Raw genomic sequence first — 26,632 nt, 5'->3', positions numbered from 1 at the left:
TTATCAGTTTAATTAGTAACATGCTTGACATTTCCTACTTAAATTTCTTTTCTGGCAGAAAGTGAGTAGAAAACATTTATTTGCCCTTGCACCGTGACCAAGAGTCTTAAATAGAAATGAATCCAGGTCTGCAAACTTAATTCTGACACTCAAATTTCTTAACTCATTACACTGAAGTAGAAATTTATAGTTAATGAGGCTTTATTTCCCCAATGAGTTTGCAAAACTAACAGAAACCCTCAGCACAGCAATTTTGTTGACACTTTCTGACCTTCCTAAGCAATAACTACATTTTATGCAAAAAGGCAGCCAAACTGCATGTATTCTGTACTGAGCTGGCAGTTATCCCTACAATATCCCTCACTTAACAAAATACGCAAGACACAGAAGATAGAGCAATTTTTTTTTTTATTCCCCTAGTCTTCACAGAGACCAGAACAACATCTCTAAATCTTACTTGGGCTTAAGTCATAAAAATATATATGTTATAGGAACAGGTTAAAATAGATACAATTCATCTGATGCATAGTTGCAACTGAATGTACAAGGCTATACTTAGACATGAGTAGACATTTATTATACAACTGAAAACCTACGGAAAGTCAGGTGTTTTAAGATCTAGCCATTACAAATTAGGTAGAAATAAAGTCAGTAATGCTACAGAAGAGGATATATATGAGATAACCCAAAACTCTGGTAGTTATACCAAAAAATATATATTAAGGAAGTAATTCTGCCAGCTGCTAAAAGACATGTTATTCAAGTCATATGTAAACTAATGAGAGGAAAGCGTTCTGCCACTCAAAAACTTCAGTTCTAGTCTTTCATATGAAAGTATACTTAAAAATTACCTAAATATTTATACCATGAACAGTATATGAAATCCCATTGGTGTACAGCAGAAAACAGCAATGCTGACAAGTATTGCATGTACCAGATTGGACTATTAAAAAAGTGCAGATCTTTTTTAAAGAATGAATAAAATGATGTGGGCTTAGGAAAGTAGTATCTAATATTTACGAAGTATTTGTAGATTCACATATTTCATTATGAGCATGCTTTCCCTAATTGATGCTCCTTTTTTAAAAAACACTTTTCTACTTGCTCAGATTAATATCTCCTCAAAATTAGAAACACCTCCACATATTTACTACATGACGTATTCACAATAATATGCTGATAAATACAGCTTGCAGTGTAATGTGTTCTAATTGATATAATCCATTTTATTTCTGTGTTTGTGCCTTAGACAGCAGGAAGCATCACTGCACAAAAGACAGATGGTATTCAGAAGAGAAAGTGAACAAGATTAAATGATGAAAGTGCTTAACATATAAAGCATACTTACCTGACTGCCAATAACAGAATAAACAGACAAAACAGTTGAGCGACTCCCATTTTTCTATAGATATTTTGGAAGGTTAGTCACCAACAAAAAGGTGCATTCAGCTCCCGATACAGATGGATAGTAGTTCTACCAAGACCACAAGAAGACCTTTTTGGTATACAGCAGTTCAGTGTTTTCAAACAACAGCCTTCACAATTAATTTTTTGTTCTCAATTGATTGTTAAGCTACTTCAGTTTTAGATGATTTTTAAGACAGATAGCATGCTAGCTTCAATTTTTTTTATTTTACATTTTTATTCATATGTATTTTATACTAAAACTTTAAAAGACAGAGCCCTATAAACTGAGGTTCACTGTTTCTGCACTTAACTTGCCACCACTTAGACTGTGGATCATTGCAATCATATTGGAATGTTTGTTCAGTTCTTCCTTCTGTAATTTTACAAGTGCTTCTTTTTCTTCCAAGCGTACTTCCAATTGAGATTTTTGAACTTCCAGAGAAGATGCCTGCAGAAAAAAACCCAAAATGTTACTATTTCCTCCATTGTTAACTGAAAAAAAACTATACAGTATACAGCAAAAGGTAAGTGACCTGGCGGTGAATTTAAGCAAGTAATTAAAAAGCACAGTTTTAAAATTATAAACTTGTTTCAGAAATTCTTTTCTCAGCTATACATTTGGTGCACATGAAAAGTTACAGCTACTGTTGCAATTCAAACGTTAAATACCAAGGGGAAGAACCAACCCCCACATTATCATTGTTCTATTTAAGCAAGAGAAGTGGAGAAGTGCTAGCGGTTAAACTATCCATGTTTCATTTCAATCCACACACTGGTATAGTAATTATTTATTAAGAACAAGTGAAATATTTGCTATATACAGAATATCGTCCTAGGGATTAGACTTTGCTTCCAGAGAATGCCAATACTGGAAATACTTTGACAGACTGCACACTCCGTTGCGATTACTGATTAGTTTGCATCAAAAATGAACCTCTCTGCATTATGTGTTTACTGGGAGCCTTACCTATAGGCAAGGGTATATCAGCTCTGCTGAAGTTTCCGGGATTTTAATTTATATATTTTAATAATATTACCCTGTTAACTTTGTGGTATAGCCAAACTGGTCTGTCTCTCTCATGTTTTGAGAGAAGACATTGTTTTTAGAGATGAAAAATAGATATTTTATTAGAATTTCAAAGACCAAGAAAATCAGATGTATTTTGTTGCATAAATATATACATAGCATCTTAATACAGGATGCAAGAAACAGGAGGGGGGAAAACAAAACAAGAAACTCCCCCCTGCATTTTACAGTAGCCAAAACTGGAAACTGAAGAGGAATGTTCTGTGTTCATTTATTTACATTTATTCACCACAGTTTTTCTTCCAAGTATTATGTACTCACACACCTTGACTTATACAGCCCTCTTAAACCCTGACTGTGACTGTTCTCTTGAATTCAATTTCTTTTCTCAGCAATTCAAAACTCAAAAGGTACATAATTAAATCTGAGAGAGTTTGTTCTTCACCACCACAGGGACTGGTCTAGTTTCTTCGGTCACTTTACCACTGAAATATTGATTATCCAGCTCTATCAGAGATATAGATGTCTAATACTCCAGTCTCTAGAGTGCAGATGCAAATAATTCCTTACCTTAATACTCAGTTCTTTCCTTGCTTGTTCTGTTTTACTTAATTCCTTTCTAAGAATATCTACAGTTTCTTCCACGTTGTTTTTTTCTTTCTGTTGAGCTCTCAGTTTTTCTTCCAGAACTTTTATTTTCTGTTGCAAGCCTTAAGAAAATCAACACATTAAAAGAGGGGTTGTCAGACTTAGAAAAGACATACAGCATTGCCTAGGAAACAAGTATACACATTTATTTTTAATACTCAACATAGCTGCTAATAAGTGAAGTACTGAGTAGTGCCACCTATTGCTAAGTTCTAGCAGCTGCTTTCCAGCATTTGCTGAAGAGTTGAAGTGAACTCTTGTAATTTGCAATTCCTACAGAAAATAGGTCTAGTGAACATGCTGTGAAGAGATCCTGAAAGAACATACGATGCTGTGCACAGATTCGGTGAAATCCATATAGTCTGGGAAATCACATTTTTATATCCTTTCAAAGATATGTATATATACACATTTGTTTAATTCAACTGTTAAATTGCATGTCCCTGGCTACTTTTAAGATCTACAAGTTACTAAGAAAAATATAGCTGCTTATCTATAGCACAAAACATCTATTTAAACCAGTTAGTTCTTTAGGTTCAGTGACCTTTACATAAGTGACTTACTTGCTATTTTGCCATCTTTATCCTGTAGCTGTTGCTGTAATTCTTTTCTGTGATCTTCAGCTTCAACCAACTGTGCAGCAGTCCTAAAATTACAGAGAAATTTTCCTTATCAAAGTGATATATATTACCATTTCTTTGTTCTAAGAAGCTAGAATGATTTTTGTCTAACTTCTAACTGCTGTCAGGAGCTTCAAATCAAATCAACAAAATTATGAAGGGTGTTAGCACAAGTTTTCTCTCCTTTTTTTCCCTCATGAAACCGTTATTTCCCTCCTTTGATCAAAGACATACAGTGAAAGCCACTGAAAACGTTCATTCCTAAAGCCTAGACACCAGAAATTGGTGCTCTTGATTACAGCCACAAGGCATTCAAGATACCTCGAAGAGATAGAACTGAAGATAATAGAACTGAAGTTGTCTTTCAGCCAGAGTCAGAATTCACTGACATTAGTGATTGATATATGGGGCTTTTAGCTCTTAGTATGCTCCTGATTTGACAATATCATTGCTAACACCCGTTTCATGCAAGTGTTATCATCTATGCGCAAAGATTTTCTAATATCATTCTGAACATCTACAGACTGTCACGTAACACTCAGCAAAAACTGAATTTCGTAAGACTTCACTGTAATCCATATATAGGTTATCTGCAGTCCTCACTAGTTAAGACTGCGGGAACTAAATATTATTCTAATTATCCTAATATATAGGTTCTCTCATCCATCCATTATAGCTGTAACCCAAGTACTTCAAACTCCACAAGGTCAATTTCCTTTCACCATTACTAACTAGCATGTATCACCTCTCATTTGCCTCACCTACATGATGCCTATTGTCACTCTTGCTTACTTTATCTGCTTACTATCTATCAATTTCTAAACTGCAGCCTCTGGCAATAAAGGGGTAAGAGGGATATTTCCGTAGTCTGTTTTATTTGTGGTAGTTCAAGAATATCTATGCAGCAACCGGTAACTGATCCTCCCCATTTGCCTTTAAAAAGGAGCTCGCCCCAATTACACTGAGCTACATACTGCACCAATAAGAGTTAGTGTCCACATTTATTCAGAAGCAAATAAATCCATCTGTATGAAAAATTTTCCATTTGAATCAGAACTCAAGGCAGTAATCAGAGCAGTCCGAGTCACTGACTAGGCAAGAACCTGGAAGGATGAAGTGAACTTTGCAAGTCAAACCAAGAAAAGTGTTTTATTTCTACAGTGAATTTCAGGCTTGCCTGTAAGCATATTTTAAAGATACCTTCTGCAAAATTAAGTATTAAATAAAATTTCTCCAATAGAAGCCCTATTCTTTAGATACATGGGGGAAAATTACATCAGACCTCTAATCTTAAGCCATTGAAAATAAAAAAAAATTATAATATGTCCTCAAGGCGCAAGTAGTGCTAATTTTATGGTCAAGGAATAAAGTTTTGCACCAGAGACAGAATACCAAATCAACATTATTTCTAATATAATTTTTAATTTAGTAAGTTCTCTCCCCCCCCACCCCCCTCCCTTCTTCAGTATCTTAAAGAAGCACTTAAATCCTCAAGTACTTCTGCTGATATCTCACAACATTCTGCAGGCTAAAATGGCATACTTGAAAACCTTGGGTGATAGTAGCATTCAACAATTCAGCAACCACCAAAAAGAACCCCTATCCCTCAAAAAAAAACACAAAAAATCCACCCCCAAATTGGGTTGTTATCATTAGTTCTTTCAAATTACTACTGTTGCTGTAGTCTGTAGGGATTCCCTCCTGCCCCCAACCAATATAGTAGAAAACAAAATTGAAGTCCCTACTACAGATTTTCATCTAATATACACATACAAAACAACCCTGAAGGATCTTTTACTTCTAATTCTACTTCTCAGATGTTGCTTAAAGCATAGAGAATTGAAAAATTGAATGCTGAAGCACTACTTAGTTTCACTGTCTACTTAAAGGACTGAATCAAACTTACCTGTCATTCTGCTGCTTGAGTGATTCATTTAGTTTTTTCATTGCTTCCATTTCTTTATTTAGGGAATTGCATGTAATCTGTAGATCTTTATGTTGTCTTTCAGTTGTTTCATACCTACAAATAAATTAGAGGATTATGGTTGAAGAGGATAAATGCTTCTGAAGAGCTTTTACTTTAATAGTTTGTCAAAAAAAAAAACTTGACATCTTCTGTGCAATCATCCCACGCAAGCTAAAAGATATATATTTTAAAAGAACATACTTGAAAAAATAAGCTTCCCTAATTATTAACAAAACTCCCTCCAGTAGAAAACTCTTAGAGACTGACAAAACACCAGATATCTGTGTTTAGATATCTGACATAAACAAACTGTTATAAATAAGGTTTTTGTAGTCATCTTTGAAGGGACCCTTTGAGACAGTTTATGACCTCCAGTTATCCAGTGATACTAAAAAATGAACATAATGGAGACAGTGCAAAGTAATTAATAACAGTTTGAGGCAGATTTCATGCTTGAAGCAAATTGCTCTGCTACTTTCCTACCAAAAGGAAAATTCTCACCCCCTTTGGTAGTTATCTTGTTATTTTTAAGGAACAGCATTTAAAGTCTACAGATGGTTTAGAAAGTATGTTTTTACTTTATAAAAACAGTATAACAATCAGTCATTTTATTCCTACTTTAGGAAAATTATAGCTGTTAGGTAACAGATTGAAGATGCTTTATTCTACACAGATTAGTCAAATGCATGCTCATAAAGGATATAGCTACATACAACTCAGGCAAAAAAGTAGGTACTTCCACACTGACAACACTAGATACTTATTCAAGAAAAGCCATAATGGACAAATTGCGTACATTTTTCCTCCTTCAATTACTTTCCTTACTGGCAGTGATATACCTTCAAGATTTCTGACATAACTTCTGCTTCTGTTATTACACAACCAACTTGCTCTCAATTTTATCAGCTTCTTTGTCTTGCTGACACCTAGTGACAAAACTGATGCATGTGAATTGAAACACTACGGATATTTTAAGCCTTTATTCTTCCAAAGCATGTTTGTTTTCTTCCATAAGTAATTTCTATCCCTACGTACTTTTTATGTCTCACATGCCCTATGTGGCTTTTTGTTTTATTTTAACTTTAAGAGCCTAAAGAAATAATGCTTGTAAATAATTTGGAACACATAAGGTGTGTTTTTTCCCCTACATGGATTTAACCTCATTTCAGTCATTTGCTACAAAAGTGATCAAAGATGCAAGCTCAAGAAAGACAGCATATAAGATCAGAGAAAGAAGCTGAGAGTATGGTGTAACACCATCTCAAATTAAGCACTGTCATTTTGTTTTAGAGAACAATGCTCAAAGTTCTTGCCATTTCCTGAGCTGGGCCTTCAACAACTACATTTTCACTTCTCACTCCATTTAACATATTAACTTCTTGAATGACATACTGCAACCTGCTCTGCAAGTATACAGAGAAAAAAGTACTTTTTACTTAAAACCATGAAGTATCATGTAATGTTGCCCTTCTAACATGCTTAGCTAACCCAAAACAGGGTTTCGTCACTTCGACTGACTATGAAGTATTTGCTTACAAACCCTAAGCTTTTTACCTCTGAAGAAGATCAACAGATGATTTTTTCAGTATTTCATGTTCCTCAGCAACTGTTTGCAGTTTCCTGTTGTGTTGAAAGAGCTGCTCAATATCAGTCTGTGCCCTTTCAGATTCTATCTGCTGAGCTTTCAGCAAAGCATTAAGTTCTTCATTTTTTCGTTCCGCATCCTTCAACATTGCAGCAAGAGTTCTTGCCTTTGAGGGGAAAACCCCCACCAAAAAAAAAAAATGCAATCACAAGCAATTCTGTTTCATAAGTCATGTTTTAATAGGAATATTAAAAGACATTAAAGAAACTGTTCCAAAGAAATGTCCTGTTTTCCTTTGGATTGTTATCATGAAAATTAATACTGTCCTCATTTGTAAGCATAGGTTAGCTAAGCAGGATAAAGTTTCCACATGTGCAAATACAGTTAAAGCTGCCCAGACAATTATTACTGTGCCCTACCCCAAAGTCCCAGAAAGAGACTCCTGTTACTCACCTCGGACTCAGCCTGGGCCCTCTGGCATCGGTACTGGGCCATCAGCCGATCAGCCTGAGCCAGAGCCTGAGCTTTCGCTTCCAAAAGGTCTTGCAGCCTAGATTCTTTAGACTGTGCATAGGAAGAACACTTATTTATTAACATTCCCTGAATCTACAGACAGCATTGTACCCCTGCACATTAGGTTGTACTCACAGCTAACGATGCCAGCTTCTGTTCATAGACATCCATTAGTTCAGATATCCTCATATCAGTGATTGGCTCCTTCATCTGTGGAAAAGTTTTGCAATTACTGCTACTGTAAATTTGTATTTACTTGGACAGATAACGCATCTAAAAGAGCTTGGTAGTTTTGTGAGCTTTCTGTCCTTTTTCTGTTTACTTAGCACATATGGCCCTACAGATCTTATTTATTAAACTATGTTTGAGTCAAGTAAGAATGTTACTTAATGATTTCAGGATACATTTCTTAGGCAGTACCGCTACTACAATGCCAATTTTGAACAGTTGTTCATATATGCTGATGCATGACTAAGTGCAAGTTCTCTCTGCTGTTCATACAATAAACAATTATTAAAAAGGTACCATCTCTGCACCATTTAGAACCATTATGTAAGATTTTTTTGGCATATTAACAACCCCCACATAGCTAGCTCCAGTTCCCAGCTTGCTTTCCTGTCCCTAAAACAGGAAACCAGTAGTTTCTTTTCCTGCTTGCAAAGTTGTAGTAATATCTAGGACACAGAGAAAACTATAAGAAAAGCTTCTGTAAGCTCCCTCTGCTTTCTCTGTACAGTAATACTATTAATAGTGTTCAAAATGTTTTTGCACGCAGTTGAGCTTCACACAACATACGGAATGCACAGAGATGAAGTACTACATGTTTTAGGTGATTGTGTATACGGATTTTTAACTAATGCATTTTTAAAGGAAAATTCTACTTACTAGAAGGTCTAACAAAAGATTCACTGAATATTAGTAATGTTTTCCCTCCCTCAAAAATCCAAAGAGCTGCACCAACTGTCACATCACTGGAAGCTGCTGCACTAGTGCTGTTAGGCACTGCTGCTGCTTTGACTTACATTACTAGATACTCAGCAGCATACTTACACACTGTCACATGCAGTCCTGAAGAGGATGATCAACACAAGTATCCAGTGGCAGAGTAAGAATGAAACCAATGAAGTGTCACTTGAATTTTTTTTTTTTAATATTATTCTAGCAGCTGATTGGTGGCCTGCTGAATTTTATTCTTTTCAGTTGTGACAGAGAGGAAGGTTGCAAAGCTAAGGCTGGAGGCAATGCCACTAATATAGCTGGCGAGCCATTATCAGGTACATTCTGTTCATTTTTTGCTGTTTGCATACTGTTCTTTTGAGTCAAAAGAAAACATAGGCAAAAACCCTTCACTCAGTCTAAAGTGGCTACAGAACAACTACTACCTTGCATTGAACAGAAAAGAGAAAAAGGAAGTATGTTCAGTATCTCACAGTATGGCGCCCAAAGAGGCGCACCATATGTGGTGCCTGTTTGAGTGTCTCATTTACAATGCACATTGCTGCACAGAAGTAAAAAGCTTCCTTCTGAAGTAGTAATACTGCCTTTCCCAAGAAGGTCACAAAAACTAAACTTGAAATGCTCAAGATATAGCTACAGGCAAGAAAATGTAAATGTTTGTGTGCCTGTTTAGACATACAAGACATGCACCGTACCCTTATAAAGCAACATAATCATCTTTATTTCATCATGGGTTACTTACAAAGGGGCAAGGGAGCTCCTTGTACATGTCTCAGCAAGTCTAGTAATTTACAACTATATCTGACATCTGCCTCCACCTCTGACAGAGGGAAGAACAAGGAAAACCCAACCAGAAGAAGGGATTTAAACAAGGAGCCCAGCTTCTGATACTGCACAAAGAATCATCGTTGAATTTCACTCAGGAACTCAGTAAAAGGAGCAAATTTTTATTAGGTAGGAAAGTAAATTGAGCTCAACTGACACTTGGAGGTTAAGGTTTTTATTTTTCCTTAGTAACTGAAAAAGTCAATTATATAGGAAAGGTATGTAAATTTTACTAACCTCTAGTCCAGAATGAAGCTTCTGTATTAATTCCTGAATATTTGAAGTCGCGGATTCATCACCTTTAGAACAAGACAAAGAACTTCTCGGTGTAACGCTGGTCACGGGTGACTGCATTTGGATTCTTTTTGATGCGTGCTCTGTTTCTTGTTGTCTGTAAGCATTATTTGCAGCAATGCTTTCACCGAGTCTGTATAAACATAAATGATATTAATGAAACAATCTGCTACAAGTATTGTTGCAAGGACTGAAGATGAAAACAGTTTCACAGCATAATTAACTTTTTTAATTGAAAAGACAGACTACTGGAACAGTTACATTTGCATTACCACACAACTTTAAGATGTGGTTCCAAATACGTGCCCATACTGTCTAGAGATGCTGAAAGCTGTAGGAAAAACTTAAAAGCCTATTAAGGCTAACTGTTAGAAACAAGTGCAGTACCTCACCAGAAAATGCATGTTGTTCAGCTCTCTTGAGCAAAACAGATCATCTGTGTCTTATTAGCCCAAGAAACAAGTTGAATAATGACATGCGAAACAGCATAACTGTGCCACTGTTTGTAAGTAGGAGGATCGAGAAGGTATTTAGTAGGAATGATTTTGTTTTTAGCAGGAATAAATGTAAGATTGAATCATCAAAAGGCAGAGTGCTACCAATAAATTTTATTTTTTCCCTCTGTGATGGTATTTCACAATATTATATTGAATACAGCACATTTCACTTTTTAAGCTTTAACCATACTTTAAGCATTAAGATAGAAGTCTAATAAATTCATATTCATTCCTACAAGGAAGAGAAGACAAAAGCTGAGACTTAAATAATTACAGTACATATATCCCAGTGTCTGCATGTAACTTGTGGCTGGTATTTGCAAGGCAATTACTTGGGACATGGTCCAAATCAGAGTTTATTTTTAAGTCACCTGTCAATTTCTTTTTCCTTTCAATAAATTCCTTAATTACTAAGTTAACCCAAAGACTTCACTGAAGTGCTGTCTCAATTGCTTAAGTGAACAGAGCCAATTTCTAACTTGCATTTAGGGGCATGTTATTTGCCTATTCCTTTGTGCAATGCCAGGCATATTGAATTGTACAGACCCTTTGTTCCTCCACCCAGTTTGTCACTGTCCATTATAAGAGTGTTTTATATACACTAAATCATGCAATCATAGTATAGTTGAGGTTGAAAGGGATTGCAAATATCATCTAGAACAAGAGGGTTGAACTAAGCAGGTCGCCCAGAACTACATTTAGTAGTTTTGAATATCTTAAAGGATGGAGACTGCACAACCTCTCTGGACAACCTTTTTCAGTGTTTGATTGCCCTTACTGCCTTAAGAGAGTTTATTTCGTATATTTGAACAAATTTTCTTGTTTGAATTTGTGCCCCTTACCTCATGTTCTACTAATGACTATCACCAAGATGACTCTGGCTCAGTCTTCTTTGTTCCCTCCCATCATTTATATACATCAATGAGATCCCTCTGTGTCTTCTCAAAACTAAACAATCCCAGCTCTCTCAGCCTTGCTTTCTATTATGACACATGCTCCAGCCCCTCAAACACTGTAATGACCCTTCACTAGACTCACTTTGATAGGTTTATCTTTCACATTGGGAAGCCCAGACCTGGACACACCACTCCAGATGTAGTCTGACCAGAGGGGAAGGATTGCCTCCCTTAAAACTCCTAGCAATGCTCTTCCTAACACACTCTAGGATGCTATTGGTCATCTTGGTCATCCTTGAAGACAGAAGTCACATTTGCTTTCTTCTAGTCCTCAGGAACCTCTCCCAGTCACCAAGACCTTTCAAGGATGATATAGGGTGGCCTCACATTGATATCAGCCAATTCCTTAAGTAGTCTTGGTTGCATCCTGTCAGTTCTCTCAGATTTGTATATGTCCATTTTGTTTACATGTTCCAAAACATGATCCAGTCTTCCTCCAGCCTTGCCCATTGATCTCAGAGACCTGAGATTCCCAAATGCAAAGCATACCAGTGAAGACCAAGCTGAATAAGTCATTGAATTCAACAGCCTGTAGCATGTCCTGCCCTCCTTCTGCACCAATCTTGGTGTCTGAGGAGTGAGAATTAGTCTTGCACTCTCCCAACTGCTAAAATGCAGCAGTTTTTTTTATTTCTTCCTTTTTTCCTTCTCTTAAATCTGCTCTCACAGAAGTACAAACAACATTGCTTGTTGGCTCAGCTCTGGGCAGGCAGCAGTAGGTCCCTTTGGGGCCAGCTGAAACTGGCCCTTATGTAACATGGGGCAGCTGCTAGCCTCTTCTCACCCAGGCCACCCCGGCAACCCACTGCTACCAAAACCTTGCCACGTAAATCCAATATAGTGCCCTACTGTGTTACATCTGCAGCAGACACCAGGGTGCTTGGACACCACGAGGACCACAGATCAGAGCCCTGTAACTGCAAGCAGGCCTCCAGTTTCTTCTGCTGCTTCCTAGCGCTGCATGCAGATACTTCACAGAAGCATCCTGTATTGCTGATTTCCCAGAATAAGTATGAGGGCTTTTTCCCCCACAGCATCTTGCTGTGGACAATTCCTTACTTATGTGCATATTAGGGTGACTCTGATTTAGCACTGCTGTTTTTATGGCTGTAAGGTCCCTCCTGTTCACATGTACCCACACCCTTTGCCTTCCAACCCAGTATACCACTTCTTCACTTGATCGACTGTGGTCATCCCTTCCCCTGTTGTTTTTAGTTTAAAGCTTTCCTCATCATGTTAGCTGGTCCTTGATCCAGAATCTCTTGGTCATGGAAACCACACCTGTTTGACAGGGGTTACACGACCAATCGTTGACCAACAAAATCTGTCCGCTCCTCCTCAAGCCCTTCCATTCTCACCCACAGGAAGAAGTGGAACACGACCATTGTTCCCCATGCCACAGAAGCCATGTAACCATGCTTGGTAATATTCAGGTCTCCCCTGCCATAGCATTTTTGCCCTTGTGGAAGGCTAGCAGATAGTAATAGCCTGAGGGCTAGAGAATCCTCTGTAATTTTTCCAAAAACTTCCTAAGCCTAGTCTCCCAGAAAGTAGCAAGCCTCCCTGAATGGTAAGTCAGGTTGCCACATTTTGAAGGTGCAAGGCCTTGAAGGAGGATCTGGTCTCTCCCTTTTTCAGCATCTCTGATGATGAGTCTGCTAATTTCCTTATAGCTCCTTCACTTGGCACCGCAGGTCCTCAGCAGCTGCACACCTCCTGCAGGTTAGGAGACCACCTCCTGCTACCCCAGCCTAGGGAGAGGTCCAGAACACTCCCTGCAGCCTGAGCCCACCAGAGTTGCATTCCTGTTCTGAAATTTCATCAGAGTTGCTGCCTCAGCTTTCAAAATTGATTTTGTAGCTCTTTTGATGATGTTACAGACCTTCTTCTACTTACAAAATAAAAACCCCTCACCCTGATTGCCCTTTTGAAGTCTATATCTAACTAGACATATGGATATTATTGATAAATAGTACTATCATAATCATAAAAACAGCACTTATGTTTTTGGGATGAACAGTTTTAAGCTGTTATCACCATATTTTTATTTAAAAAAAGAAATAACCTTCTGTACATGCCACCATCTCCCTGAGCTTTCTCAAAAGAAAAAACAACTCAAAAAACACAATGAAGCAAGTTACCATGATTAATCCATTTGATCATCTTTCTTCCCCATATAAAAAGCAATTTAGACACTGTTCCAAGTTAAACTTCTGTCAGAGAACTCTGACAGAACATCAGATGCAGTCCAAGTATAAAGCTCCAAGCACTGACTTCAGAAAAGTGAACCCTGAGGGATGGAAGTCACTATTATGCTCTCTAGAATCTGATATTAATTAAATAACTGTCAGTATTTCAAGTAATTCCTCTGGCCTCTAAAACCACTTCTTTCTCTTTCTCTTAAGTACAGATTAAGAGGAAATGACAATTTTTCTAAAGTTACTACCTCAGATGAACTGAAAGTCATATGTCAAGAAACACAAGCATCACTAAGGCCATAAAAATTTCAAATCCTACCAGACTACCGCAAAAATAAACTTACACAATGGCAGGAAAATCGGGTAAGGGTGCAGCCTCAAACAGTATTCTAAGTCCCACTTGGACTTGTTCTCTGTAGTCTGACATTAAAGCAAACGTCAAAGGTGTAATCAGGCGTTGATCCTAAAAAAGAAACTACTTTAGTCATAATATATGAGTAAACAACAAAACCAAAAATAATACCAATGCCCATGAGCACAGAAAATTTTTATTCAAAGCTGCCTTTTTAAATTTTGCCCGTCTAAGTTTCTGAAGCCCAAAGTTAATGAAACAGAACTGATTTGAAAAACAGTTCACACTTGGGTGTATTTAAAATTTTGTTTTCCCAGTTAGAGTTGACATAAAAGGCAAAGAAACTACTTAATTCCTTCAAGTTTTTAAGTGCTTGATTTCCATCATAAAGGATCACAAGTGTTAAGTTTTATTAGGATTTCCTGATAGCTGTGGGACTACGATTGCTACCTATTAAGTTACACAATTCCCATTCTTCAAAGAAAACCCTCCAAAATAGCATGAAGTGTTTGTTTGACTGTCTGGTTTATTTTCCATCTACAAAGTAAGCAGCTAATGTACTATCCAGCCAGAGTGTTTTGTCTATGTAGAGTTACATCATAGATGTATACATTTAATAGTAAATAACCTCACAAACTATGTGATTACACAGTTGTGATAACTTTGTTTGCTACTTTCAAACTGTAATCCTAATGGAGTCTTAAAAGGATAATCCTTACCATGCATTATTGAAATAAGAAGTATAAAATCAAACTGCTCTTATTTTAGAAGAATTAACAGTGAAACGGTGTTTAAGAACAGTACCCGGGGGACTATTTCCCTAACAGCTTTACTACCTCAGAGACGAGCATGCAAAAGCATTTAGAACTAAAACTGCTGCAGTGCTATTATACTTTTCTTCACGCATACACTTTATATGACATTTTAAATTCATACCTGCAGAATTTTGTAGAAGCTGACTTCCATACTAGGTACTTCCTGTTTCAGTCTGCTCATAAGATCAAGTGTTTTCAAGATAGTATCAGCAGCAAGTTTGCTTTTCAACATACAAATGCAAAAGCAAAGTGGGGAAAAAAAGCAGAGATCTGTCAAACCAGCACTGATAAATTCAGTCAATTTACAAAATGAATAAATACCTTCATGAAGATGTTAAACATGTCTAGCAAGGCATCAATGCCAACACCACAAGAAATCACTCAGTTCCTTGGACATGCTGTTGATTTTTTCCAGTGTACCAAGGACAGCAGTGAAGCTCAAAAACACTTTCAACTTGAAAGTGAAGTGGGTTTAAGCCCTGGTCAATTTTATTGGGCATATAACTCTGTTGTATTGATATTCAAGTCAATGACACTGAGTTGAAGGAATGTATGTTCTTTGTTAGTACAATCATTGGCTCCCCTCTTCCCATAGTATTGATGTGTGATATCACTTCTGGTAAGCTTCACCTCAGATGAGCTTAAATTAACAGATGCTTAAAATCATTGTCCCACATCAGTGGAACTCCAGCTTACACACAAAACAGTACCAGAACGTTTAAGCCAGGTTTTATCTATTGAACTGACCAATGTTACATTCTATTGCCACAGAAATATTAAATCTGATTTAAAAATAGTACTGACTTCAATTTAAATGGTAATTTCAACTACAGTATATTTTCTGTTGGAACAATATCAAAACTCACACGGGTCTAGCTAAATTAGATATCAGAAAAAACTGTGTGCTTACCACATTTTAGAGTCCACTACCTTTGCCCCAAAACCAGCATCAATTCCGCTATAGGTAAATTGGCGTTCGATTAGAGACACACATTGGCTGGCAGTCAGTACCTTTGAGGCATGCGTTTTCAGTATGTCATCTCTACAGAGCAGTAGACTGAGTTAAGTTTTATTCTTAATATATCTATGCTCAGGTATTGTCACCATAAGGAAATATTTTTAATAAGACAGTTGCTACACCCAAGCATGACGTACTCCAAAATACTTTTAAAGCCCAACTACATAAACCACTTAAGTCACACTTAACAGACAATCCAAGAAAACTCTGCTGTTCAACTAAAAAAAAAAAAGTACTTGGAAACAGACAGCTACAGGAAAATCACAATAAAATGAGGCAGCATAAAGAAAGAAGATGAACAAAAGGGATTGAACAACCAGTGCCTAACACAAGAACTAGTTAGCTAGGGGAGAACTAGCCAAGAAACTTCTTCACAGACTTCAGCTGAGATGCCGGACTACATCCTGCTGTCACATTCTCTTTACTTCAGGACACCAAGTTCAAAAAGGCAACAAAACAAAAATCAGAAGCAGAAGAACGCAACCTTCAAGTACTTTAGAGCTGTAGGCTTGAAGAGGACATGATAGATCAGCATTCTCACCAAACTCCTTGACAAATCTGGCCCAAATACTGTCAGAGACAGGATGTTACACTACGTGGACTAGAAAAGCTGTTCTGAAATTCTAATGAAGGAAACCCCTTAAAAAAAAGTAAAATGGTATCGTTTCGCATTATTTTTACTGTTATTTCACAAGTCTAAGTTTTTATCGTATTTGGCTGGACACTGCATTAGACTTAGCTAGGCCAAAATATTCTAATGATTAAGAAGATGGCCACCCACCCTCCTCCTTACAATTTCACCAAAAACACTCATCATTTTTGATCTGCAAAGCACTTCTATACTGTTGAACAGCCACCACATTTTATTCTGAATCCCTGTACTACAAAATAATTTCACAACAATTAGAAAGCTACTTAAGATCTTTCAAAATGACAATGCTAAGTAAAATTAGTGCAGTTATCGCCATTAAATGCTATCAGTGTGACCCAAAATGGACATTTCTTCTAATACCTTGGAACAGATCACAGTAGAGAAGATCATGGTGGAAAAACCATAAATTAACTGCCAATAGGCATGTAAAAAGGATATCTATGAGGACATTAATAGCCTTGACCATTCTTTCACACTTTCTCTTCACTAACAGCTCATCCACAATCTGTTCTGGCATCTGAAGATGATCAAGAAGAACAGGCAGCAAAAGATCCACAAAGTGTTCAGCTGAGGCACTGTTCCCACTATTAATAGCATCCTGTAATAAATTTTATGTAAATGTTTAGAACTACTGAAGAAGGAAGACAAGCCTACTCTACCTCTTCCTCCACCACCTTGTAATCAAGCTTTCCCAGGCTCTTGCTATTTTAGGTTTAAGACTGTTGATCAGTATCACACTGGAGAAGAAAGTTTAACAAATAACAGTGAAAGAGTAGGAACTCTCACTTCTACAAGTCCTAGAAAACAAGTCTTGTATAGCTTTGTATCTGCCACCTGGCCATATGGCAGATAGATATGGATAGACAGGTATGGAACTGCCATATCTTCCATTTTACTTTCAGAACAGATATATTTTTGAAATACATGTCTTTAAAAGAAAAGCCGAGTGTTAAAGTATGAAATTTTAGAACAAAAAAAGTCAGGTATATTTTAACATGCTACCTTTCAAGTAAAATGTTATTAGATGTTTAAAAATTGAAACAAAGATATAGCTGCTAAGAAGCACTTTAAACTTAATTATCAGCTCTGGTACCTCAAAAACCTCTTTGAATAGCTGCAATGCTAGAACTGAACAGTCTTCAGAGCTTTCCAATGGTTGGTTTGACAAGTGTACCAATGCAACAGATGGTTCAAAAGTCTTTGAGCGAGTCACAAATCTGGTATTTCCAGAGACTGGCAAGCCAGATGGTTCCAGTATCGCCTGCCGCAGGGTATGACGCAGTTCAACCACAGAACAGAAGGCGAGCAGCAGTTCTAAGATCTGTATGAAGTGAATGAAAGAGTTCAAATGCTTTTAAACCAATTACTCATACAGCAACTGCAACTCCCATAGCCCAAATCTAAAGAGATATTTAAGTTCTAATCAACTATTCTTGGCATTTTGAAGTTCTATGAACGATATTTTTCCCTCCATAAAGTCAAGTGAGCAGCAGCAATACAGTCCACTAGACCAAAGAAAACCATCGAGTGGTGAAGGCTTGCAACAGTTGGCATTCAGTGTACTGCTTTCGTTTCTTAAACAAGAAAAGAAAAAGAGACAACTGCTGTCTAGTGATCTACCAGTAGTAGAAATGCTTTGGTATGCACTGAATTTTAAAAAAAAATATGTAAGGGAAAAATAATCTGAGATATTAATGAATGCCCATGTGCAAACCCAGACGAAAATCAAAACCCCCCAAAAAGCACCATGTCAACATGTTTCTAAATAATAACCAATAAACAACAAAAGTCACGTACATGGAAACATGAGCGTTTATTTACTATGATGTGAAATGCACTCTTAAAAAAAGTTTAGGATTTGTTTCAAAGATATACTTTGCCCAAGCATTTTCATGACATACCATATTTTAGTCTTTAGCACCAGATAGCTGATGTTTCATTTATTTAAGGTGGTAGTGAGACAAAGCTGAATAGAACCCAACTTTGCATCAATTTGTTCAATTACTGTGAAAGCACATACTCCCTACTTTGAAACTAGTGTCATGGTTCCCTGACCATCAGTTCAAAATCTGAGTAGTATTAATTCAAGTCTTGGTATGTGAAGTGGGGCACACACTGCATTTCTGGTGCAGTAATCCACACTTCTTAGTAGCCAGAGTATGAAAGGTATTTATGTTTGCTTTTTGGCTTTATATCTGTTGCCTGAAAACAGGCACACAAAACCTGGCAAAACAAACAAAACCCAACAAAAACAACACACCAAGCAAATACAACCTGACAGGCTTTTGAATAACTACAAGACTTAAACTGATAAACACTAAGTCACTAAAGAGTCTTGAAATCAATCCTCATACACAAGGAACCTATTTATGGCTACAGAAGTGGAACCAGGTTATGCGTTGTACCCTCTTAGCCTTAAGCTGACTAAGTATAAATACCTTAGATGATGAATTGGGATCCTTTCCATGAAGGAGATCTAATACTTGACCAAGGCATGAGGTGAAGTGTTCATACCTATAGCATACATGAGGGGGAAGGGGGCGTAGAAAAAAAGCATTTGAAATTTGAACTTTCTTAGAGATTTATACCAAGGGATGAAACGTGACCTATTTCCTTTTTACCCCCAAACATTTCAAGTACAGTGATAGCTTTGATGGTGTAATTTTGCTAAAAGACAAGCTCAACTCCAAAAATATCCCAAGAATAAAAAAAATAATCCCTAAAATACACCAAGATTTTCCAGCTATTCTTATTGCTAGAAGATTCAGATGGAATTTCAGAACTAAATTCTACTAGCTGAATTTGCAGAAGCAATAGACAAGCACTCTGCACAATTACTACATAGTGCCCTACAGTAAAATTATTACAACCTCGACAATACTATTCCACCTCAAATTAGCGTAGGCCTGCAAAAAGGCACAGTAGCTGTTCATGAAGTTGTCCGACCAGTGATACTGTTGAGACAAAAAATTACTGAAAACAAGCATTAAATATTCCTTAATCAACAAGGAAAGGCCATGTTTTGATTTACACTTCTGTGTGAAACAGGTAACACAAGAATCCTTGAGTTTCAGGCAGGATAGTTATAATCAACTAGTAACATACAAGAAGCATCTACAGATTTTTTCCAGAGTGTGGTTCACAATACAAATGGCATATAGCAAAAGAGCTGAACAAAAGTTTATAAAAAAAATCTTCAATACTTTTGATAAAGTCAGGCCATACCTGGTAAGATAATCTGCAACTTTGGGGTTTTTCAGAAGATCCATGAGTAGATCAACAGAATATTTTCTTGTTAGAGTACCATCTCCATTTACAACAATATTGAATATTAACTGAAAAGTCTGATGGATATTCCGAGCATGAAAGAGCTAAAAGAAAAAGGAAAACTATGTTCGAGAACATACTTAACTTGCTCAGGTCTCTTGCACATTAACGTTAGCTGGAATTAGAACTTGATTTTACCACTGTGGCCAATAGATTTATGAACAACTTGAGAAGAGAACCGATTTCAAAGTATCACTTACTTTTTCTCCTACTTCTTCATTTAAAGTAAGGCTTGATAATATTGAAAGTGCAAACACAACCACAGTCAAACTACTGTGGGCCAGGAAACTTATCAAGGTACGATAAAAACTCTTCACATTATTCTATAACAAAAAAGAGACAGGTATTATAAGCTTCATTTTGTTCTGTAAGAGCACCAAACTTACATCTTGCTCATATTTTAAAATAAGAAACAAATCATGAATGATACAGAAATGTTAGAATGACAAACTTTCTCTAGGAAATCTCTTTTAGCATTCTTCTACTGCACAACTACTGGAGTTGACATCGATGACTAAACTCTTTGTTGAATTTGCATAAGGTAGAACAATAAAAAGAGAGGAAGGAATTTCATCACTATTTTAAAGACAAATAAGAAAGTCATTTTGCTAAGACTTCAAAGAAAAAAAAACCCACTGAAAATGGAACCTATCTCCTCTCTGATCAGATTTGAAAATAGTTCTTTCTTCCACCTCCCCTTCCTTTCAAGGTAAGCAGTACAACATTCACAGTCACGTAGATGAAATTTTATTTCTCCATCAAGAAACGTTACATTTGTACTGATTGATGAAGAGACATGAACTGGAATGGTTCGGATATGGACGTGTATTTGAGGATTCAAAGGCCCTGACCTGACATTGTTGTATTTTATTTTTTTAATTTTTTATTATTTTTTTAAGATTTATCTTTTGAAAATAAAGTCTTTTTTGGCAAGCTGCAGTAAGTTTTGCCTGAAATTCAACTACAGTCTTTATATTTTAACATTTAGTTTTTCTACAGAAGATATGTTCAAATTTTAAATTCACCTTTCCTTTACAGAGAACGGTTGCAATAACTGAATGTGTAATGCAAGCCTGTGCAACAGCAGAGCAACAAAAGAAAACCCAGCTTCCAGTTCTACTGATTGTTTTCTCCAATTTGAGAGAAACAACCACCAACACTGGACACAACACTGAACAAAAAGGTCAGGATTATTTCTTATCCGTGGAAAACATGCATAAGAAATAGAAAGGTAATTCCTCATAGTCAAGTAACTCTTGTCCTCAAGCCAGAGAGCCATGCCACAAAAACAAAACACTTACCAAAGATTTTATCTGAGTTTGAATAGATAAGTTGTGACGACAGAGATTCGCCAGAAGTCCTAAACATGGTATCGTCAACTCATCTTCAGTGGATTGACTGGAAAGAAAAGTCCAGAAGTTTAAACAAAGATGTTTTCATTAAAGCATCCTAAATCTAGTTACATTTTTTTTTTTTTCAGTAAGATACCATTCCTCCAAGCAAAGCAAAACTAACATCTGCAGGCCTCAGACTATGGGCAGCTTTTAACTGAGCTAAACAGCAATAACAAGAATTGGAGACGAACACTATCAAAGGTCCTTTATTTCAGGTGTTTTTAATAGTCATTAGACTCGCACAAAATTCATATTATTCTAAAGGAAGTCTGCTCATAGCAGCAAGCATAAATATTTCCCATGGCTTTTGTGTTTGTTAGCTTCCCCTTCCTGGGGATGGGCTAAGAGGCCAATTAGCATTCAGCCACCCACAACACTACATCTGACAAACTTTAAAAACATGGTTTTTAAGTAAAAATCCCTGGTAAATTCACAGCAAAAATGTCACTGCTTACTCTGAAGACCAGAAAGTTAGTGCAATGTGCAAATCATCTTCAGGAAGTTTAGAAACCTAGCTAGGGATTTCCCATGAAGAAAAATAAATGAGTACACTTACACGTGGTACATTAGAAATGAAATCAATTCATCGAGGTTGGCACCAGTGCAAAAGACTGGAATGTTGTAGGTTAGCCTCTGAAGCAGCTGAATACTCTGAGGAAATAAAAAACTATTCATATGTCTTCCCTATAGCATCTCAATGAAGAACATAACAAGTAAAAAAGGCTTTTCCTACAGCTGAAACTGAAAGGAGAAATAACCAAACACTACAAATGAATTCATTTTCCAACTGTAATGTTAACATAATAGTTATACAAGCTGCTGCAAGTACTTGAAATAAAATACCCTACCACACTGATTACTGTGTACTTACTAAAAGCCCAGACAGGTTAGTAAAGATTTATTTTAACAGAGGAGTTAAGTTTTTAGCCTATCAATTCTTCCCTTTTTCATCATCAGCCAATTCTCCATTCTGTCACTGAGAAAGGGGTTTTGTACCCAAAGTTTCACCAAAATCTAAAAGCACTTTGTAGCCTCTTGCAGAAAGCATGTTTATAGTAAAACATACCTGCTGTAAAAACCGCAAACAGACCTCAAAAACTGTCAACAGACAGTGATAGTACAACATTCTTCTGGCATATAACTGAGTTAATGTGACATGAATACACTTGGACATGACAAGAATCACAGCACAGCTAAGGAAAGCAGTCGATATGAAGTCTCACCCTGTAGAATACCTAACGTAAGAGCTTAAAAACCTTATAACTGTATCTATTTGATGACTACAAAACCTTTTCCATTGACTGGTAAGTCACCTGGATCCCCAAGTCATCTTGTACTCCCTAGTATTTTGAGAAATAGCAAAACATTAGAAAAGCGTTTGTACTGGCCACTTGATTAATTTCCAACAGATCAAGGGCAACATAACTGCTAGTAAATTCATTTTTCTGCTTTCCCTCTTCTGAAAAGAAAATTGTGACCACAGATAGCCAGCAAGTGCATGCTGAAATCTCAAAGCCACATATGAGAAATCCTGTACATATTTTCTAAAAAAAAGCCCAACATTACTGTTCAGTGCACAGAAAGGACAGGTGTAAGTTGGTGTAGTCAGACTGGGAGATGTCATGTGTTCACTAAAAATAACTAAAGCAATAATGTCACAATGCCTACACTTGACTCCTAAAAATAAGCTATTAGCACAGCCCCTTATATTCACTAGTAAAATAGCAATGACCAGAGGGAAGGAGGCATACACGCCCTGCAAGCCTTCAGTGAGAACCAGCAACCACAGCTTTCCCTTCACTCATTCCCATTTACCTGTCAAAATACTGATTAGACAAAACAATATCCAGGTTTTTGTTAGGAACATTAGAATAAATTAACAAGTTTACCTCAGCTGAAAAATAAGCTTCCAAGCTCTCATACAGTGATGTTATGCAATAGAAATTTCCAGTTTCAAGAAGGATTTTTTTTTTGTAACTTAATTAGAGAAGGTGAGAAGCACAAGCAATCTTAAAGAGAATATGCAGAAATCTACGTAGTGCTAAAATCCTGTCATAGTAGACTCACACAGCAAATAAAATACACAGCTTATGTCAACTTTCCCTCAACACACACTGTAGGTGTATATAACAATTCTTAAAAAGCTCTATCTGAAATAATGTATACTTCATAAAAATAACTAAATATTATTAAGCATTAGATCCTGTTACCTGTAGTAATACTGGATCGTTAAGATTAGTAGAGCTTCGATGAACCACTCCTGCCAGGACACTGGTCAGATTGTAGGTATCCTGAAGAGCTTCTCTAGTGTCATTGTCTAAAGCTAGAATTTAGGTGTTATTAACAAAAACACCGTACGTAACAGCAAAAGCAATCATTGTGTTAGCAACTTATCTAAGCATAAGCCCTAGTTTTTGGCCATTTTTTCCAAGTAGATTTCACAAATAACTACAAATCACAGCTCCTACACACTTGAAGCTCTACCTTAGTTCTGAGCTTACAGTGAATTGAAATGCTAATACTTTTCTTTGGGATGTTTCAACACTGAAGAAACCGCCTACCTCCAAAGTATAAGCTCTAACTTTTTAAAGATTGCAGATTTTAAATCCTGCAGTTAAAAAGCTTTACAGCTTAAAATTAATGACCTTAGTTTCTTGCTTCATGCTAAGGTAGCAAGTAGACTAAAACTGATACCTTGATAAGGTTATCTAGCAACAGTAGTACAAAAATCCAATTCTGCTTAGGCAGTCCTGGAAAACACACAGTGAATAAGGATGACAGGTAAAGCAAAAGATCAGCTGGAGGAGGACTGACTCTTAAAATTTTCCAGACTGCACAGGTTGGGAAAAATAATTATGAACCCCAGCAACAAGTTTTACAATATTTTACAACATTTTAAAATAACCATTAAAAAAAAAGAAAGACGAATAAGGGGTCATCCTAAAGGTCCCAAAACACCAAGAACCACCCACACCTAAGGGAAAAACTCTAAGCAGAGAGCAAAGGGATAATTTTTCCCTCTATATGTAACCTAAATACGTAGGTTATGGTGAACACAGAGCTCCCTAGACAGTTAAGTCCCACTTTTTATGGGAAAAGGGAAAAAAAATCCATCCCAACAAACAAGAGGCTCCAGAACCTGTTTTCTAATTTGGAAGTACATGGGCCCAGGACATCGTAGAATCCACACTGCTGCCTAACAAGCACTCCAATAGGAGAGCTAAACTGAGGCAAAGACAATCATTGATATAATATTGTTCTTCCCTCCTTTCACATCCCCATGGCAGGTTTCTTAACTTAGGAAATATTTTCAAGCTCTCAAGTCAATGCCCCTACAAGGAAATAATTTCTCACACAGCCCAGTGAGGAAAAAAAAAATTTGACAAGCATGATCATTGTCACTTCACATTAATGACTTGAACTCTGTTTCTAATAGTGATTTAAAATCTTTTTTGGCCTTGTATATACAGTTGGGTTGCTCAGCCAAGCACTCCATCGTGATGAAAAATACTTAGAACATAAGGTGTGAAAAATGAAGTTCAACACACGTGCCACAATCAGCATCCACCTTGTCTTTCCTTTCTCAGACCCAAAATAAGAAATTAAAATGCAAGCTTTACCTAGCTGTGATAGTAAAGTAACCAAAGCCAAGGTCAGAGAAGGGTCTATATTAGCATCCTCAAGGAGTTCTACTAAGAAATTAAGACATTCACTTGGTAGAATCTGGTTTGAAGCAAATAATCGTGTAAGCTTCAGTCCCGAGATAACCTGGAGATGAAAGGAGAAAAATAACCTCAATTACTTAACTGCAGCAAAGTATTTAATAGAGAAGTCAAAGCACTAAGTTACATTAACTATATTTTGCCGTGTTTGACAAACTGAGAATGTATCCGCCACTCTAATAGGACATCCATATTTGAATTTGCTCACACACACAAAAAAGTTTTTTTTTTTTTTTTTTTTTTATTCCTCTGTATGTACCTCCTTTACTCTTTGAAAATACCAAGTTTATGTTGCGGTCAGTTATGACATTTTGGGACTTGTTTTGTTTGCTTGCCTTTTGACAGCATTCATTGTAACAACACATTCTTGTTAAAATGTAGCAGAACAACACTTATTATTTCTTCGCATATTGAAAAGAATTAATACCAGGTTGTTCTTCATACAGATTTTAGCATAAATAAAAGACAGGATTTATTTGCTCTTAAGGCACAATCATACATTCTGCTCATTACAAATGTTTATTGATTAGCCTTCAGCTCAACCCAATAACCTATTTTCTGAAGAAGTGGACAGAAATACAAAGGTATTGCTCTGCTTGAAGGTAAAAGGTAACAGTGCTGTTTTGTGAGTACTCTGTGCTTAAGATGAAAAAAGGAACTTGTTTTCAGGAAAGCCCATATGTTGAAAATGATTCACCTGCACATCAACACAGGTAGACATGAGTTATATGTGGATAATAGTGCAACAAAGCATTGTTTTTGCACATCCCCTGTGTGCCTCTCTACAGTGGATATGGAGAAGGGAGTTAAGCAAAGTGCCAGTTTTTATGTTAATGTTTTAGTATTAGCAATAAAAACAATGTATTTGGAAAAGATACTTTGCATAGTAAGCAATTAAGCCAGCGTGTTAGTCTCTGATCTCACCAAACAAGCCCCCTGAAGAGGCTGTACGCAGGTTCTACACGAAGTCAGGGAAATAAACAAGACTACCCCTTAGGGGCAAACCCATCTGTTTACAAGTTGCATGAAAAAGAGAGAGGCCAAACACAAGAGCAGTCCATCATTTAGACTGTATTCTTAAGTCGCAAAACTGAATGATTCTTACTGGGAAGAATTCAGGGGATCTGGAAAAACGTCCTTTATACACTTAGCATATATGCATATAAGCATACAGCACACATCTGTAGGAATATACACACAGAAAACGCATACGATTGTACAACAATGAAGTAAGAGCAGAGGAACAGAACTAAACATTGAAACGTTTCTTCTGCCCTGGCCATCGGGCACCGGGAGGGTTTCCCCTTCCCCACCGGACACCTGGGGCCGCTGCGGGGCCGAGCCCACCATGGCCCCAGAGCCCAAAACGATGGTGGCGCAGAGAGGCCAGCTGCGGCCGGGCACCGTGGCGGTGCGAGAGGAGCCGCCCAGCTCCGCGACCCTGAGGGAACCCCACTGCCAACCCCTCACCCCGAGCTGTGCCGCTCCTCCGCCTCTCCCACCGCGGCCAGAAGCCCCGGCACCGGCGCCATCCTCACCTCCAGGCTGCGCTGGACGAGCGCCGCGTTGCACGGCGTCTTAGCAGCCTTATACTGCGTGGCTGCCAGGAGCAGCGACTTCATACAGCCCGAGACATCCATGGCACCCCCCTGGCTACCCCCTCAGAGGAGGGAGCAACAAAACCCATTCATATTTCCCGCCGCCGCAGCCATTTTGGCGGCAGCATCCACTGAGCAGGAGCGCCCGCCTACCGCGCGGGGCACGGCGGGAGGCGCCACAACCGCCATTTTCCTGCCGGGAGGCGGGTGGGTGCAGGGGTGGTGTCAGCAGGGGTGTACGGTGCTGCTTTAGCGCTGAGG

General features: G+C 37.5%; 1 protein-coding gene across 1 annotated transcript; it reads right to left on the bottom strand.

Annotated features, from left to right (window-relative positions):
• Positions 1-391: 391 nt before the first annotated feature.
• Positions 392-26,573, bottom strand: CIP2A (cellular inhibitor of PP2A). The gene is made up of 21 exons (XM_040569026.1): positions 26,312-26,573; positions 24,672-24,819; positions 23,262-23,374; positions 21,608-21,702; positions 20,959-21,055; positions 19,858-19,980; positions 19,556-19,701; positions 18,769-18,844; positions 17,424-17,651; positions 16,769-16,928; positions 15,571-15,712; positions 14,782-14,881; positions 13,838-13,956; positions 9,786-9,975; positions 7,902-7,976; positions 7,707-7,817; positions 7,223-7,419; positions 5,609-5,722; positions 3,646-3,728; positions 3,005-3,144; positions 392-1,855 (listed from the first exon to the last, which is right to left on the bottom strand). Exons 1-21 carry the CDS (start codon positions 26,411-26,413, stop codon positions 1,685-1,687), a joined length of 2,730 nt encoding a protein of 909 aa, XP_040424960.1. The 5' UTR covers positions 26,414-26,573; the 3' UTR covers positions 392-1,684.
• Between the last annotated feature and the right edge of the window lie 59 nt (positions 26,574-26,632).

Source organism: Cygnus olor, chromosome 1 (genome assembly GCF_009769625.2).
Source record: "Cygnus olor isolate bCygOlo1 chromosome 1, bCygOlo1.pri.v2, whole genome shotgun sequence".
Lineage (NCBI taxonomy): Eukaryota > Metazoa > Chordata > Aves > Anseriformes > Anatidae > Cygnus > Cygnus olor.
This window is presented reverse-complemented; position numbering and strand designations above follow the sequence as displayed.